The sequence below is a fragment of the Scomber japonicus genome, chromosome 15, assembly GCF_027409825.1.
Source record: "Scomber japonicus isolate fScoJap1 chromosome 15, fScoJap1.pri, whole genome shotgun sequence".
Taxonomy (NCBI): Eukaryota; Metazoa; Chordata; class Actinopteri; order Scombriformes; family Scombridae; genus Scomber; species Scomber japonicus.
Genome location: NC_070592.1, coordinates 18,623,012 through 18,642,530, shown reverse-complemented (window position 1 = coordinate 18,642,530; position 19,519 = coordinate 18,623,012). Strand labels below are relative to the sequence as shown.

Sequence of the window (19,519 nt, the reverse complement as noted above, 5' to 3'; positions counted from 1 at the left end):
TTATCCTCGTCTCTCCCTCAACACTCAACGAGGTAAGGGCTCTGTATAGTCCACGTCAGATCTTAACATGATGGTCACAATGTGCTGTGGGAACATGAGTTGCTTTTCTAGGTCCAACATCAACTGGCTGCTCCCCAGCTCTCACAAAAGCAATGGCTTGTTTTCAGGGGTGATTCTCCTATGTTCCCCTCCCTTGCTCCTGCTCTTCTGCTGGGTCGCTGTATGTCTGCTTCATGTGGTGCTCTATATCTCCACCAAACACACCAGCCTATCACTGCATTTTCATCCCATTAGAAACTTGTAAGGGTTGGTTATGAATGCAGTTACCGTCTGGGCTCTTTCATGACGGTCCACCCAACCCAATACCACTCCACTCAACATAACATCATGACCCTCTTTCTCAGGATGCATGTCAGCTGAGCCAGGCTTGTGCGCTCCTCTTCTCCTGCTTGCTTGTATGGGCACCTTGGGTCTTCAGCTCTAATGTTTTGGATCTTCACCTCCCTTTGATTTTTCCAAGTAATGTCCTCTGACATCTTTCCCTGCTCTTCTCCAAATCTTTCCAGGTGAGGTTCACAGTGATTGCTGTCATGCAGTCACCTCCACAATCTAGTCTATGTCATCGTCCAGCTGGTTCCACAGAGCATTAGCTGCATGTAATTTGCACACGCTGCGTCGGTTCTGGGCGCTGTGGAGTGACTGCCGGCCTGCTACTCCTGAGTCTTTTCAGGTTGCTTGCCTATACATTGTGCATCTCTTCTTAAAAAGGTATCCTGTGGATTTTTTGACTATAACAGCAAGAGTGGATCCCTGTTTTGTTTGTAATTAAGTCAAAAGAAACATTAAAGTAAACATATATAAATATTCAAAGGCTCTTTGCAAATGTGTTATGATGAAAGAAAATCATTGAATACATTTGTTAGGCCCCAAGGAGACAGTGTGTTTTAGTGATCAACACTACATGAAAAACCTAAAAAGGTAGATTAGGGTACTTGTTAGTTACTGTTCAAATCAAAACCTTGACCATGGTCATTATGTACTTCAGTATATAACTGACACACAATTTTGATTCTATTTTTGCAAGCATCTCCTTAACTGCCTGTGAGCAAAGAGTTTAGCTTTAACATGCATATAGTACTGTATTTCCATTTATATCCAGGATATAAAAGTAAATTAGTAAAATACAATAATTCTGATGCATTATAAAATGATTATAGTGTATTAGAACTATACAAATAATAATACATTATGACCCTTGCAAATGTCAGTGAGTGACCAGCAAGTATTATGATACTTGACCTTATAAGTCATTATAAGAGGCTTTATAATGTGTTATGATTATTGTTATAAACATGTAATATTAATGATTAATCATTCAGTGCTTTAAGAAGAGTATAACACATTATATGTATGTTTAATACATTATAGACATAGGCATCATAGAAAGTATTACCCATGCGTGTGTATGTGCATGTGCGCATGCGTGCAGTTGGTGAAACTAGCTTGGAAAAGCCCCAGTATCATCACTGATGTCACCTATACTGGGGCTAAACAAACACACTTTTGCCTTGTAGCAATACTAAAGAGATGACATCATCTCTCTGTGTGTGTGTGTGTATGTGTGTGTGTGTGTGTGTGTTTGTATGTGTTTTGTGTGTGTGTGTGTGTGTGTGTGTGTGTGTTTTGTGTGTGTGTGTGTGTGTGTGTGTGTGTGTGTATGTGTGTGTGTGTGTTTCTCCTTACCTTCTGTACTGTAGGTCCAGTGCTCGGGCCAGGGATAGTGTCTGGTGATTGCTGTTGAAACAAAATACACACCAGCAGTCAGAGCCAACACACAGTGACACACGCACACAGTAAATACACTGAATAAACAAGCCTGTGAGATGACAAAGACCAGTTTTTCCAATTCAAAAAACATTAGTGAGGTTCTGTTTAAACCAACAGCAGTACATCCATTGCACATACACACAAATGCAGGTGATATTAATGTGAAGTGACACCTGTAAATGCAACACATTTTGCCAAACTACACTTTACATGTTTTTTTATGAGGATTATCTGGCCTGCTTGGTTTATCAATGAAATCTGACACATTCACTCAGGCACGTGTTACTACTAAACCAATACAATCAATATCATATGATAACATGTAAGTGACACCACGATAAATCTCTTCTTGGTTACTATAGTACTATCATGCCATGCTATAGCCTTTGCCCTGGGTGTATTGGTGCCTCTACATCCCCTATCAGGATATAAACTCTTAATCTTTATGGATTATTATAGTGCCAGAGGAGCTAGTTGACACTGTGGTGACACATTCATCATAAAACAGATCTGAAGAACAGAAATGATAGCAACTGTTACATCAAGTAGAGGATAAATGTTTTTGTATTTCACTGCAATGTTATACATTGTGATGTGATTTAGTAATGACTAATCTCGATCGCACCATATATTTCACATCCACATTTTCAAACTAAAGCAACAATGTCTAAAGGTAATAATTTTCAATAGGTGTGGTTTTTAAATTCTCACAAACAATAAAACATAATTGACTATTTGCATGTTTGTTTGTAGCTATTCATCCTGTATATGCCTAATATTGAGTACTGAATCAATCACACATTACATCATTATATAATAACCATTATATACTTCTAATGTATGTCTAGTGTCCAATATTCCAACATAACAATTCATTACATTACTTCAAAATACTTTAAAGATCAGATTAAGATGTATCTGTTCTTTTCTGATTCACACCTTTTAAACCTTTGCAATGCCTAGAACAGTGTTCAGTGTGTTTTTTTGTTTTACAACACTGAGTTGCCGTGGTTTAATGATTACTTATTGACACTGATCAGACTCTTTGATGTCAAGCAGAAAAAATCATCTCAATGAAAGTGCAAACAAAGAGCAATGAATGACGGTTAGCCCTTTGAACTGGCACACCTAAAGTATGACTGTTGCGGCCAAATGTTTTTAGAGGTTGCATTATAATTTGAATGGAGATAACCTGTGAGTAATCAAGGTGCTGGTCTAACGGCTGATTGGTCTGATTTGATTGTTGTGTGAAAAGTACAGGTGTTAGTAATACCATTAACAATGGTTAAAGTGCCTCAGTAAGCTATGATATACACGATAGCTTGAAACCCTAAATTAAAGCACCTACTGTAACTGTAATTAAGCCATCAATTTAACTTTTTTTGCTAAAATCTTCTAACATGAAAAAGTCCAAGGCAGTGAACATCTTTTGTTACTGGGAGCAACACTGCATCATTATCAGCAGACATGGGTGAGTAAATATCAGATAGTGATATTTGCTTTGAAAACACCAGAGTATAGCACCCTTGGTAAAAATACAAACTGTACAATTGTATTAGGATGATGATCACGTTGCCAGTGTTAATTAAAAACAGACTGATGAGAACATTTTGTAATAGAAGTGCAACTGGGCTTTGAACTCAGTTTGTAAAGCAGGATCGCTGATTGAGTTGTGGGTTCGATTCCCACCGGAAACATTCACAGAAAACCAAACCGGTGTGAGCAATCACAGCTGTACTTTGGCTGATGATAAGAAACCACCAGACGATGACGAATAGAGAGCTACAGAGAGATGAAATGAGGGAACAAATGAAAAGCACCTCAGCAACTGTAGAAGATGAATGTAGGTGAAGACACATAAATGAGTTTGAGTGCAAGAGGAGAAAGAATAGAGGGAAGCTGAACAATTCACTACAGCCTATGAATATATGACGGGGGATATGAGCATGACAGATGGAGAGGGAGAGAGATGAGGCGGTGAGAGATGGAGAGATCATTTTAATTGTGATAGTGGGAGGGGGGGGGAAAGAGCGTGCGAGATTAAGACAGAGACGGAGAAAAATGCACTGCTGTGGCTTTGAGTCGAAAGAAAATGAAATAGAGGGATGATTAGAGAGATGTGAAGCAGTGTGTGTGATCCTCATTAAAGCGATGATACTGTCGGGTATGTCTCACTAACACACATACACACACACACACACACACACACACACACACACACACACACACACAGACAAGTTAGTGAACATACACAATTATACACACACTTATCCAAAGCCAGTGACTATATATTACAGCTTAATCTTGATTAAGACTGGGCTCACACTAAAGCTTGAATTGTAGTTCTCTGAAGGTACACCTGTTACTGTAGATATACATTAAGTGAGGTGTTATAGGTAACCATTGGTAACCATAAACACTACCTTCATAATCCATACAATTATAAAAAGAAACACATGCACTCCCAGCCTTAAATTGGCTAAATCTGAATCTGAAACACCTAAATCATAGGTTAATGGCTAAATCCCCCCTTCCTGCTGTCTGTGATTACCTTTACTGTGATTTAAAACAGCTCAACTCACAATTTAGCTGTTTCCATTTATGTATCTTCCTGATTCTGTTGTTAGACAGCTTAATAACCAAAAAATGGTGATTTGATGACAGCTCCTAAAAGGGATAACCAGGCGAACAGTAATGCCATTCAAGTGTAATCACCATTTTATGATTACACTTGAATGCATCTGTGCTGTGTGTTGGGCCGAAGTGTAGCTAAGACCAGACTATGACTCAAATAGTCAATGTTCGTCATTTTCCAAACAGTGTATACAGCTCACAGCTTTCTCAATTCTGAGGCTTTCCTGCTTTTCTTTGTTTTGTTTTTGTTTCTTGGCATTTCTTTACAATCTTCTGACATTATACAGACTAAAACATTTACAGAGAAAATAAACCCAATCCAAAATAATTATTAGTTGCAGATGTACTGACATTTAAAACGAGTGATCACAGAGACAGTTGGAGGTGACCGATAGTACAAAAGCATGATTTTTCTCCGTTATAATAAAATGTTTCAGATTTTTCCACACTGGAAAATGTTTTCAAAAAAGTGTGGACGTCCTCCTAGATATCAGTAAAGATGAAAGCTTTTTTCCGTGTTTGTCTGTGAAGACGTGCAGTGTTTGGACTGGGGCTTAAGTAGAGCACACCAGCCAGCCAGGCACACAGACTAAATAAATTGTTTCTGACTCTCGACAAACGAGGGAAGAGCAAGACGGAGCTCTGTCTTGCTCTTTCTTTCTCTCTTTTGTCTTGGTCGCTCTATCTTATCTCTCCATCTCTTTGTCTCTCTGTCTGGTGAACACAGATCTCTCGAAAGGTCTCTGTTTCTCCACCATCATCTCCCCTCACAAACACACTCAGACACGCCAATGCTGCAGGGGTTTCATTCATACTGTATCACACAACGAGAGAAATGTCTGCTGGCCATGTTCCTACGAGTGTCTTTGTCTGTGCTTCAGTTTCTTCTTTGCACAGACACACTGTCCTCCATCACACGGTGTGCTGCTCACTGCTGTCAGTACACCGATGGCAAAATAAGAGAAGAGAAGAGAAGAGAAGAGAAGAGAAATTAGGGCTATAAAGAGAGAGCACATGCTGACACGCTTATCTGTGTGATGACTTCAAAGTGTGTACAGAGAGAGAGAGAGAGAGAAAGAGAGGGAGCAGGAGGGAGCGGGGTCATTATCTGCAAGAAATGGATTACTCTCAGATTAGATTGCTGAGCACAGTGAAGAGCTGTAGCACGGTATGCTTGACAAGCCCCCTCACACACACACACACACACACACACACACACACACACACACACACACACACACACATTCGCACTAAGCTCCTGTCGACTCCTCGACAGATTCGTCATACAAGGAAGTCAAAATGAAGACATCAAAGCAGCTACAGCTCAACAGACATACATAAATGCACTCTCATAAAACCATGAATAATCCCACGTGCCCATATCTATCTGCTGCCCTATGTGACCTTTCATTTACTAACACTTCGGGCCAGTGATAGGCATTTCAACAAAAAACAGAGTTCAAACAATCAGTTGATGATTTGATCGGTAGTTTAGGATTTTTTCAAGCAAGACTAAGTCTGCAACCATGCTAGCTTTTATGAATCTGCATTTAGGCATGGTGGTGCGTTGAGTGAAATGCTCACATCCACATGCTACCATGCTCACAGTGATACTTCTAACATGGGATGTTTAGTAGCTAATATTAAATCAGGTTCCCCATCTTTCTTTAGCTTGTTGGCATGCTAACTGTGGCTAATTAGCCCAAGACAAAAAGGTATTTATCATAAGCAAAAGTGATGATGGCACTAGATGAAAAGTCAGAGCATCACCAGTCTTTCAAATGTATCCCATGAGGAGCTCCAGATATTTCACTTAAAAGCAAAAATGTCAAACTCTTGGTGGCACTAGAGAAAAAGTCAGAGGGTCATCAGACAGTATGCTTTGACCTCTGGGGACAATGAATGTCTGTACAAAATTCCATGGCAATCCATCCAATAGATGTTGAAATATTCCAGTCTGTACACAAGTGTTAGACTCACTGAAATTGCTGTCCCTAGAGCCACGCTGCTAGTGGGCCACAAAATGCCAAAACATTCTCTGCAGATCCTCAAATGTATTGGCTGGGTTTTGGTCCTCTATGATGAACCAAATATCTTGGGGTTTGGACTGTGGGCTTCAGGAAATAATAAACAAGAATATTTTTGGACTTTATGTGATCTGCATTTGATCATGATTATGTCTTCTTCAATTGGATGTCATTGAAAATAGATTTCTCCATATTTTAATCCTTAGATTTAAAGTACTTTTTATACAGTATCTAATAATCATTTATGCATGATTCATGTTTATTCTGTTTGTGAACTGATTGTGTGAATTGATTGAAATCCCTGAATGAAAAAAACATTCCAACTTTTAAATACAGTATCTCAACATTGACTATTTTGAAAAAGAACAAATGGCCATATGTTAGAAACTAAAGCTAATAGTAGTCTTAGGAATAATCACCATTTATAGAACTGCACTTTTTACTGGTACAGTACAGATATGTTGATGTATTTAACGTTGACTTGTCTTTTGGATGTTTTTGGTTCTTTTGCTGTCTGCATGTCTTATTAACAATTGTTTATTCTTCATGCCGTATAAGCTACAATTAGTGTGCGCACGTTTCTTTGTTGAAGAAATCATACTTTAAGTATTTATATGAATATGTAGGTTGCTGCAGTATGGAGGTGCTAATGACAAAGTGTGTGTATGTGTGTCTATACAGTGTGTGAGTGTAAAGTGGGTTTGAGTCTCTCTCCACACCTCACATACCCTTTCATCATTCCTATATTAATGTATAATGCAGTTATGGATATGAAATATAGCTGGCAGACATAAAAACACATCACAGGCCACTGTTCCACTGCATGTATAATACAGATATTACATCATCTTCTGAGGAATATCATCAACTTTCCTCTGACACAGTGATTGTAAAGTCTGATGGCTTACATTATTAGTGTGTTATGTTTTATAATCTCATTTCATAGTCTAAATTATATAGAGCATCATACTGTACACATACAGTATTAATGGGTCACATAAGTTCTGTAAGTAAGTTGGGTTTGAGTTAGAAGTTTTTACCCATAATAAGGTTTTTCCATTTTCATGGATTTGGTTACAACTGCAGCAACATTTTCATAATACACGTTCACATGTCCCATGGCAATAGTGTAGTGCGAAGTCTGCCAGATATCAATACAAAGTAGAGGGAAGAAGGAGGAACTGTGACTGCATATAGTATGATTAAAATGGAAATGCAATTTTTTCTTTTTGAAAAATATATTATTGCTGCTAGCATGTTAGCTTCATCCATCTCCTTTACTTCTTTAGATGTTCCAAGGATACTTTATGTTTTCTGCATCTCTTTTATTGGTGTGTGTTCATTTAAGCTGCAACTAATGATTATCATTATGTCTATAAAATATCTTCACACAGTAAGAAGGCCCATTATAATTTCAACAAGAGTCAACTTCTTTAAATGTCTTACTTCGTCTAAAACTCAGATATTCAGATTCTATCATGTATGACAATGAAACGCTTTAATCATCATATTTGTGAAGCTAAAACCAGAAAATGCCACATGTTTAAAAAAATGACTAAAATATTATTTGATAATCAAAATTTGTCCATCAACTTATCAGCTAATCATTGCAGCTCTAGACTGAAGAAATTCAATTTTCTTCTGTTCATCTGCAAACGCAAATATCACATCTTGAACCTGAATTGTGGCAATTTACAAAATCATGACATTCCTGAACATTGACAGAAAGTGTTTCCTGCTCCCTTTGCTAGCATTATCAGTAAAAACAAATCAAAACTCCAAAGTCAAAGTAGTTTCTGAGGAGTTAGTTTGATCCTGTTGGAAATGTTGGGCAACGGCACAAAATACTACCAGTCAGGTCTACAAGTTGGGTCCAGGGGCATCTATCTTGCCCTACATTTAATAATCTCTACCTTCACCCTGGTGACTGAAGTTAAAAAACAGGTGAAGTGTTCATTAGAGCAAATCTTTCTGCTTATCATATTGTGGCCGATAAAGGACTAATAATTGAATAAATAATAATTGAAGTCACAACAGGGATTAATATAAGACAGGATTCTCCAAGGTGAGGCTGCTGCAAGCTGAAACCAAAGGCGAGAGACAGCTCTGTGCAATACAATAGTTTGAATTCATTTCATAAGCTGTCTGCAAACATCAAAGCAGCACATGAGGTAATGTGAAAAACTGCTTATCTCAAGTGGGAGTTTTTTTCTTCTCTTCGCAGGGCAACAAATATTAGTTCAAAAACAAACAGTTGCTCAAGACTCTCCATGGATCAACAAAAAAAAAAAGAAGAGTGCAGATGCTGCTCCATTGCAGTACTTTTTTTCTTTTTAACGTTTCCAATATATATTTTAGTGCTATTTTGCAAAGTAGTGAATTAAAACAATCCATGGCACTTCCTTGCTAACCCTTTTTTGGAGGTTATTTTATATTAATGTGTGTGTGTGTGTGTGTGTGTGTGTGTGTGTGTGTGTGTGTGTGTGCCAGGTGAAGCGTAGGCAACTGCCAGTGTCTAGAGAGAGAACCAGTCTGCCAGAACAGCCATACCTTTACACTACTTACCTACGCCTCATCACACTCACCCACACATGCACACAAGCACACAGGCACTGAGCTAGATGAAGAGATGAGATGGGGGGGGGGGGGGGGGGGGAGAAATCAACATATTTCTTCAGCTACTCAGTCTTCCCTTGTTTTCCTTCCCTTCAATGAACAAAAACAGAGGGATGGTACATGCTACAGTTAACTGTCTGACACACTGTCTGTAACTCTACTATTTTCAGTGTAATCCAGCTGCTGATGTTATTGGCGGTATATCATTTTGACACATCTGTAAGATTCAATAGTAAAAGTAATCCCTTCATTCATCAATGCCTTACGGTTTGATTATAATCATGTTTCTTGGACTCTTATTTAGATTATTGCATACTCTATTCTGAAATTCATTATGAGAATTACTGGAGCTAATTTGTTACCCGATAATTTAATCACATTAAATCAGACAAGTGGTATGATGAATATAACGGTTCTTTAAACCACAGGTCATTTAAACATCACTTAAAATAACAAGATAGAACATGACAAACTGTTCATCTCCTTGGTTCAAGGAGCTGATACGCTCACAAATGTTGTGTATTTTTAGCACATTTAAGCCCCGGTGGGACTGAAAGTCCTGCCACTCTGTCTCTGATTCCCACAGAGGGAAACAGGGACACATTTTCTTCTGGCTGCTGCCGATGATGAAGATGAGCAGAGCTGACACTTGGAGCAGCTATTTGACTTGTCAGGTGTGTTCCTTCCACATCAGGGCACTCGGAGTCACACACATTTACTGCTTAGTTGACCAGTCGTCACAAAAAGAGACAGAGTGCCCAGGAGATAGATTTCTGATGGTTGCATACAGACTGTGGGACTGATTGCCTGACAGCTCATGGACCCTTATTGGCTCAATCTGTCTCAAATGTTCGTTCGCCCTCAGCTTTACCCTATGAAGATCTGGAACAAAACATTTTATCTCTAATAAAGTTTATTGCAAGGTAAAAGACAACGTGTGGGTGTTCTCTCTTCTCTTAGGGACGGTTGATATACAAATTTGCGCCATTAGGATATGGAAAGCTGATATAGAAATATTAGTTCATTTACAACATATCAGAACTAAAATATTCGGCCAATTAATCAATTAGGTGATCAACTGAGAATCAATATGCAAGAATTCAGATCGATTACTATTCACTGAAATCATTTAATCAAGCAAAATCTATTCTGTATTATACTGTATTGTATTCTCCGTGTAATTCTTTGATAATGGCAGCTTCTCCAGTGTGAGGATTTGCTGCTTTTCTCTGGATCAAACTGAATGTCTGAGTTGTGGCTGGTTGGTTGGACAAGGTATTTGAATATGTTACAGCAGCAGGCTTCAACAACTTGTGATCACTTTCTTTTCTTTTTTTTTTTTTTTTTTACATTATATGGCTAATAATCATTATTTATTTTTTTAAAAGACACATTCATGATAATAAAAAATAACTGACAGTTGCAGCACTACTACAGGAATCTCTGTGTAGCTGCACACTGCAGCCTATAGGAATACTGAGTACAGGCTATGTAAAGTGTGTGTGTGTGTGTGTGTGTGTGTGTGGTGTTGGTGTTGCCTTGACTACCGGAGTGTGAAGGTATGGTGTCCAACAGCAATTCTGGTTATTATGGATGTAATAATACACTCACACTCACACATACACGGTGCCTCTGCGACAGTAATGCTTACAAAATGAAAACACCTGAGTCGTGACGGGGTTACAAAACAGCCTCAGCCTAAAAAAAAAAACGGTGTCGATATAAACAGGCTGTTGTAAAGATAAAAACCTGCGCCAGCCGCTGGTAACGTTCATCAAACGCCAAACACGGAAGGACGGACAGTCAGTCAGCTGTCGGTTTAAAAATACTCACGCTCTTCTTCCTCAGGTGCAGTCCGTGCTTCAGTAGCCCCGGTAGATCCCGGATTTTGTGCTTGAGCTGAGCCTGGTCCCGTGCGCTCCGGTTCCAACGCAAGCCCGCCAACAAGCCGTCCTCTGCGGGCTCCGAGTCCTCCATGGTTCCTCTCCTTCTCCCGTCTGTCCTCGAGCTGCCCCCGCCTGCCACTACTGTATCCTCACAAGGTGCACAGCCGCCCGTGCCCGTTCGCCATTTCCCCCCACCTGCATCTGCAACCTACCCGCGTGCAACGTTAACGACCTGTATTCCGCAGCACGCGACGCTGCTGCTCCACCCAATGGCTCGCGCGTCCTACTGTGTATTATCGGGTTGATGTGTATGTATGTGTGTGTGTGTGTGTGTGTGTGTGTGTGTGTGTGTGTGTGTGTAGGTGTGTGGGTCACAGGTGCATAGAAACGTTGCATCACTTCCACCTTTCATTCGTTGACCAGTCTGACAAAGGAAAAAGCTCGAGGTGCGTTTAAAACCGTCACATTTTCCCCATTAGCCTACTGGTGCATTTGAAACGTCCGCGTCATTGTAATGTTTATGTAGGAGTCATAAGTTCCAAGTTTTATGCGAAGAACAACAGAAGTCGTTGGGGGAGGTGGGGTGGGTATACGTCATCACATTACCTGGCTCAAATTTCCATAGGTAAACAAAGAGCAGCCACAGAGCCTATCTGGGTGTGGGTGTGGGTGAGTGGGATACATTCAGGAGGGGATTTGGCAGGTTTTTGAGTTGTATTTTTGTGCTGACAGTGTGTTAAGGCTTTGGAGACTGGAACTTTACATTCCAGTTTAACCTGAAGCAAAAGACAGGTGAGCTGAAACGTGAGAGGGTCTCAATCCTGCATGGCTCCGGCTGTGAGTTGTTGGAGATGAGACACAGACAGTAGTTTCCCCTATTATACATGTTCATGATACATTTCATAATGCTAATAGAGTACTTTAAAACTCTCTCCTCTTCCTTTCTTAGAGGCAGTATATTTACATAAAATGCTGGTGATAGTGTATGCCTTTCATATATTGGAATACTGGTAACTGAATACTTGATACTCAAGGTTATCAGTGTATTGTATAGGTCAGCAGAAAAGGAACAATACATTACAGTAACAGAATGGCAAACATATGTAGTGTATAATGTGGGTTGTCTTATATGGTAGAACAAAAAATGAATTTACATTTCATTTCAACTTAATGGACAATAATGTAGTCTGAATCAGAATCATTATGTAACTACATATCTGGTCTCATTTCTTTAACAACCAAAATGATTAACAAGGTAAAAAAAAACAAAGAAAACATCTGCACATAAATTGTTATAAGATTTATTAACTCTCAAGTATCAATATCCATGTTGGTTTCAAAAATCTAGTATCAGTGGGGCCCTAGTATTAACATTTTCATGTCACATAGCGATGTACAGTATTTGTTTTTATGAGAAGTAAATAAGTGTTTACTGAGAAGTAAATATCTGGCAGCTTTGACAAACACAGAGGGTCCCTTCACAACGCTTACTGCCTATTCTGTGGCTATTTCAAGAATCCAAAATATTCCTCTCACCATCTAAATACAAATGTGAAAATATAAAAGTATTTTTTAAATAATTTCCTAACCCAAACAAACAGTTATTGGCCTATGAACTTGCTCAAGTTGTACAACAGGAACCAACATTTAAAAAAGGTGCCTATATAAATGTGACTATTATTTTATGTTGTCATAAGTTGTCAAAATTATGTATTTGCTCAAAAGGTTTTGAGCACAAGAAGCTCTACACACATTCCCAGTGGTGTCTGCCATACACAGAACTTTCCTCCTGAGAATGAAAACACGATTGCTGTTATTAGTCTTTGCAGATGTTCTTAAAGAAACCAGAGTAACTGTAATCTTTGGGGTGAAGGAACATGTCACACAGTACAGCGCTGTGGCTCATTGACATGTTTTTAATACTTGTTGGACAACAACGGAGGTCTACAGCACAAAGGAATAAGATATACAGACTTTGCAAACATGCACAGGGCTTGTATGTATGATTTCATTGTTGGTTTGGCTCAGAACACGAGATTTGTTGACAATAAGAAAAACATTTTAAAATGTACTCTCCATATCCTGTGTTTGTGCAGCAGCCTACACAACTGCATTGGCTGCTAGAGCCTACATGTTTTATTCAGTATATGTTTTTGTTCTCTGCCTGCTTCTTTATTTGTACAGATTAGTTTTTAACCTATTCATTTATTAGAGTTTGTTGCCATTTACATGCAACATGTCATGTATTTGCTTTTTGTATCTTGTTATTGCTTTACATGTGCTGCGAAGAAGTCATGAGACAAGAAGAAATTTGGTATATGGCTTGAAAATGTGCAGGGTCTTCTGAGGAGGAGGGTGAAAATACATGAAATTTGATGAAAGAATTCAACTGAACATGATATGAAAGAGAATTAATTGAATTCAGTAGATCTAAGGGGGTCTGTGCTTGATATGCTAGATGACATAAAGCCGAGCAGAGTTCAACTCGAGTGCAGTGGCTTCAGTTGTATAACTCAGATGTCGAGTCTGGTTTTCTGATATGACTTGTAATATGGAATAATTGGACCCTTTCAGGGACTCAGATTATACCAACATTATCACTGTCAGAGATAACAGGCCAGCATACATGCTGCTTGGCAGCTGAATAACACATCACACACACATGTGAAAAAACATATTTATTTTAGTTTTGTTCTAAAGTTTGCTGTAACATTTAATTATTTCATGTATTAAACCCAAGTTGGGGGCTGAATCCAGACTCAAATGTGCGAAAGGAACAAAAACACAGAAATACAATCATGACTTATTTTTTCTCCTTTGGCAGTGTCACTTTTCCTGTAACAATACTGGACATAGACCATTTAACTATGTCTCTGATAACTTTGGGTGTAGCATTATACACAACAAAGTTGTTTTCCCTTGCATGACAGTACAAACTGATTTAATTGAGCATAGCACAATAAATAAATCATGTTTTTTTGTTTTTTACAGTTGTGCAGCCATTTCTAAACATAGATATCCTCAGTGGGCATGCTCCTGCATATGTCCAAATGCAAAAAAACTGTTATTTATAGGTTTAGTTTGCACTGGTGTACTTTTGTTTTTTTCTACTTTTCCATTGTGTGCTACATGGTTTGTATCTGTCTTGGTGTGTTGTCATTTACACATTAATACATCTAATAAAAAAATAGTAAGGCATGTCAGCAGCAACTGTTGTATTGTACATAAGTGAGCTTTCTAAATGTATTGTAACAGTAAGAACAGGTGTGGTAAAAGTAAAGAGAAAAGCTGTTGGTATTGGAGTTGTTGAGAGGTGTAGGCTCAAGATTAAATATTGTAAAGTATTGATTTCACTTTCAGGCATAATGCAGTTTAGCTGGCACTCAGATTGGAGTTTGTGCGTTGATGTTGCAAACAGGCTTGACACACTGCAGGGCTGGTGTATGAGCACTCTGTGGAGAGCTCGACATGCTGCATTTATAGAGAAACATGCATTTAAGAATTGCAAAGCAGCAGTGCACATCACAAGCACTGCTGCTTGTGATGTGCAAGACGTACAGGGAGGAGATCCAGACATTGTCCATGTGGTGTAGGAACAACAACCTGCACCTCAAGACAGTGACAAAAGAGATGACCTTCAACTTCAGAAAAAAAACCCACAATGGATTGAGCATCAACGGACAGTAAGTAAAAATGGTTGCCAGCTTCAAATTCCTGGGTGTACACATATGGGGGATGTGAGCTGGAGCCTGAACACCTCACACCTCATCAAGAAATCCCAACAGCGCCTCTTTTTCCTGAGGACCCTGAAACACAACAAACTCCCCAGTGACATTCTAAAGAACTTTTACTGCTGCACCATAGAAAGCACACTCACATATGGCTGCACTGTGTGGTACTCCAGCTGCACTGCAACGCAACAGCGAGTCTTGCAGCGGCTCATTAAGACAGCACAGTGGATTGTCAGCTCCCCTCTTCCAAACCTGAGAGAAATCCAGTCAAGCTGCCTTCACAAATGAGCCAAAAATATCATGAACAACCCCTCACACCCAGGTCCCTCTATGTTCACCACTCTCCTCTCAGGAAGGCTCAGGGTCTTGCATTCAAGAACAAACAGACTGCAAGACAGGTTTTTTCCAAGAGCTATTGACAAACTGCTGAACCTCTCCCAACACACACTCACTCACACCCACACACACCCTGGGACTAAGCACAATATATATGGCAATACTGTTGCACTCTAATATTTATAAATCTATATACTTATTTATCTTTAATATATACTTTTTTTTTTTTAAATATACATTTATTTCCATGTATGTTGCTGGGATGGGGAATGCTAAACAACTTTAAATTGTATCTTATTTGCAATGACAATATAGTATCTGTCTGTCTGTCTGTCTCTCTGTCTTTCTATCTATCTATCTATCTATCTATCTATCTATCTATCTATCTATCTATCTATCTATCTATCTATCTATCTATCTATAATGGAATGTTTTCAAATGTTTGTGTTTGTGATCTACTCTGCAAAAGAAAACAATCTCATTTCTGGCCTCATCGGTGCCATCATCTGCCAAAGTGCTACAGGAGGGCTAAACACAATTATGGAGAGCTTGAGGTCATAAATCCCTTTTCAGATCATTGTGTAGATAACTGCAATCTCAGTCTGAACTGTTTATCCGAGGAATACAACCAAACTGAAGATTTTGGTCACACACACCAGCACTGGACATGATCCTAGCAAACTGATGATGACAACGATAATCAGAAATCCTTCTCCACATAAGTCCAGAAGCTACTTTACAAAAGACTTCAGTGAGGAGTTAGCATGCAGCACATCAATAGCTCTACACTAAGTCTGAAAAAAGCAACAAATGTTTTTAGACTCACAGCACCAGCAGTTGCCTTAAAAGTAAAAGAAAGAAATAAGGAAAACACACAGTTTGCTGAATTGCTGAAGAGGCAAAAGAAGAGAAGCGGTCTATGGGCTTTCTTGTGCCGAGTCTGGAGGATGATGAAATATGCTGCTCTGCAGTCCCCAGGGACCTCCGAGACCAGCCGCTGATACACACGCGCTCAGAGTCACATATGCACACACAGCAAAATCAAATTAACCTGATAGTACAGCATTTGAATGAATGAGCCATGTGCATAGTAGTGCACACAGTACTGTACAGTACAGCAGGTTTACATGATGATGCATAGGGAGAAGAATTGATTATTGGGGTAGGGGAAAGTGGAGAAAAGAGGGCATGGAGAAAGAGATAGTAAACCAATTACCAAAGGACTGGAGGAAGCCTTTCATCCCAAAACTGTCACCACACGCACAAATATACACAGTTCTATCTGTCTTTGTGGCCCTCTCCTGCATACAAATACAGTATACACGCACACATGGTCAGACATCTCTCTTTATCACTCACTCACACACATATTCAGAGCTCTCTTCAAACAAATGCTCTCTTGATTAAATATTGAAGAGTGCCTGTGGCGAACTGAGTGGAGATACAATTCCTCTCGTCTCTTATGGAACTCTCCATCCATGGAAGAAGAAGAAGAAGAAGGAGCGCCAGAGGAAGGGAAAGAGGGGAGAAGAGGCAAAAGCAGAGTGGCTTGAGAAAAAGGCACAAAGGGATGGGGAAGAGAAGGAGGAGTGGAGAGTGTGCAGGATAAGAGGAGGGATGGGAAAGGAGAGACACCAGCAGGGCAGTGAGGAAAAAGGCAGGAGGATGGAGCAGAATCAAAAGGAAACTGAGGAGAGGACTGCCATATTAAAGTGAACTTGAAGCTATAACTAAACACAGTATGACAGATAAGGTCATGTATAAAAGAACAGAAGCAAGAAGGAAGCAAAGGCTCGCACCATGAGAGTGCTGATACTGTTCTGTGCACTTGACGGCAACTGACCTGCCCCATGCATAACAGACTAAGTTTAAGAAGTACTTTCTTTAGCCACACTACACGTATTGGTCAGTCCACCACTTTGATATATATGACTTTCAGTCCACAGACTGATATATCACCTATTACTGATATAACACCTATTAGATTGCCATGAAAGTTTGTACAGACATTCAAGGTCCCCAGATGATGAAACCTGCCCACTTTGGTCATCCCCTGAATTGCCATGTAGCGCTATCATCAGGTTGATAATTTTGATTTAGAATGAAATAGCTCAACAATTCTTCTCAGCTTTTACATTGTGGACATCATATGAGTTTTACTGTATAACTCTACAACCTTTGCTTCCGAACATAGATTATTGAACATCTTAACAGACATCAAGGTGGTTCGCTGAGTTGATTAAAAGGCTATTGTATGACTGTTTTACTCGAGCAAAGCACTAAACAGTCATTTTCCCTCAGCGTGTCAATGAGGTCGAAACTCAATCATCATAGTTACTGCAAGATTGCCATCTAGTAGCAGCCCAGATGAACTGCAGTCTGAACTGCATTTCAATGTCACAGGCTTTATTCCAACCTCTTCAGCAATCACATTGATCAGTGCAGTCGCTTTGAATACTCTGATGATTTTTAAAGCATGTGACTAGGAGCCCGAGGTTTGAACAAATCAGGGATTTTAAGATCAGATGCTGTAGTTCCTTGTGGAAAGAGAGAGGAAAGAGAGTAGAGAGCTTAGAGAGATGACAGTGCTCACATACTGCACTCTGTCTTTCATATTGTCTTTTGTAAGAAAAGGTATCTTAGACTAGATACAGCATTGAGCACAGGATTTTATTCATTTATTCATTTATTTATTTGTTTATTTATTTTAAAAATGACTGTTACAATTCTGTGGGAACCCTCAATCCTCCAACTTTCTCCACTTTCAATCACAGAGGTATGTGCAACTGTTAACGACTCCATGTTTCCAATGATTGCAAAACTAATCTTCATTTGTTTTAATATCTGGAAAAAGTGTTCACTCATATGAATGATAAAAAGAGGCATCCACTCATATCTAGTTTTTACTTGTACTTGTACTGTAAGAGTTCAATTTAAATTTCAGATATACTTACACTGCAGGTTTATTGCATTCTTACAATATTACAAATATGTTTGCTACAGGAGAAATGAGACAGACAATATAATGACAGATACTGTGAGATGGTTGTCAATAGCCAGAGATTTTTTACCATATTGTCTACAGTATATAATCTTTTATCCCTGGTTGTATTAGGTCACAGAAAGCAATGCCGAAAATCAATGAGAGGGAAAGTTTTATGGCAAAATTGGAATTTCTGTTATATGTATATATATATATATATATATATATTTGCATCACAGTGGTGAAATACTTTGAATAGTCACTGTCTTAGTCTTAGCCAAAAACAGACATTCCCATTTCATTGTTTCTATAAATGGCTCTCACGTTTGACTACAGTGTTTCGGGGATTTTTTTTATTTTCTATTTTTGGCATCTTAGTATTACATTTGTACGTTTTTGACATGATGACTACACTAACATGTCACACTGTATACAGGGTGTTCAGTTAGGCAGTAGATCAAGTAGGCCATTCATTTGTACGGCTAGTGACTGTGGGGAACACATTTCTTTCTCAAATAGTGAACACTCATTCTTGTTATTGCAGCCATATCTTCCCCATTTTTTCACGGAGTTTCCTCTAATGTGTGAAACAGCATCACTCTGGGTTATAATGACTGTGTCAGTGCATGTAATCAGACATGATATAGCAACCTGACCACCTTTGATTAAAATATTTAAATATTAAATAGGCAGAAGTAGTCACTGCAATGACAGTGAGACATGGTGAATGAAAGTTGCTGGAAAATAAATTGTGAATTGATCCATGAAGTCAGTCATACTCTGTCCTCCCAGCAATAGAAACATGTCATGCTTGATTTAAATGAAACAACCAGGAGAGTGTGTTGTTAATGATGACAGACTGGTTAGCTAGTTGTGTGGTTTTGGAACAAGTCTGTGCAGAAGGTCTGGTTACCTGTAAGATGTTTCTTTCTTTGCGCTATATAACATGATGAGTGATGAGCTTTGTAGGATTGTTCTTGTATGTCATGTAAACATACATTTCATACTCAAAAGAGTGTGTATCTGATACATTAACTTATACTTTCTCATATGAATACAATTTTATATCTGTGAATGTTGAATGTTCAACTGTTTTAAAGCATAATCTTTGTAGTACTCTGTGTGTCTACTAAGCAAACACTTAGGGGGAAAAAGTGTAAATCATGTGTAATATGTGCATTGTTGTTTTTTGATGTGAACATTAATCTTTTACAGTAGAACAATATTATACATTTATAGTTACAGACTTTGTTGATAAATGATTTTGGATATCGTCATGATATGACATAAGTGTTGTCTTTTTCTGGTTTTAAAAGCTGCACTACAGTAAAGTTAACTTATCAATCAATCAATCAATCAATCAATCAATCAATCAAGGCAAGGCAAGGCAAGGCAGTTTTATTTATATAGCGCATTTCATACACAATGGCAATTCAATGTGCTTTACATAAAACAGAAAAACATGTAAAAACATACAAT

At 38.7% G+C, this 19,519-nt stretch overlaps 1 protein-coding gene across 2 annotated transcripts in view; it reads right to left on the bottom strand.

Moving 5' to 3' along the window:
• Positions 1–11,081, bottom strand: part of rapgef5a (Rap guanine nucleotide exchange factor (GEF) 5a) — a 42,109-nt gene extending 31,028 nt beyond the window's left edge. For both annotated transcript variants that reach the window (XM_053333847.1, XM_053333846.1), the window contains exons 1-2: positions 10,938–11,081; positions 1,744–1,794 (exon numbers count right to left, since the gene is read on the bottom strand). In XM_053333847.1, the coding sequence (XP_053189822.1) occupies positions 1,744–1,794; positions 10,938–11,081 (195 nt within the window). The remainder of the gene's footprint in view (positions 1–1,743; positions 1,795–10,937) is intronic.
• Between the last annotated feature and the right edge of the window lie 8,438 nt (positions 11,082–19,519).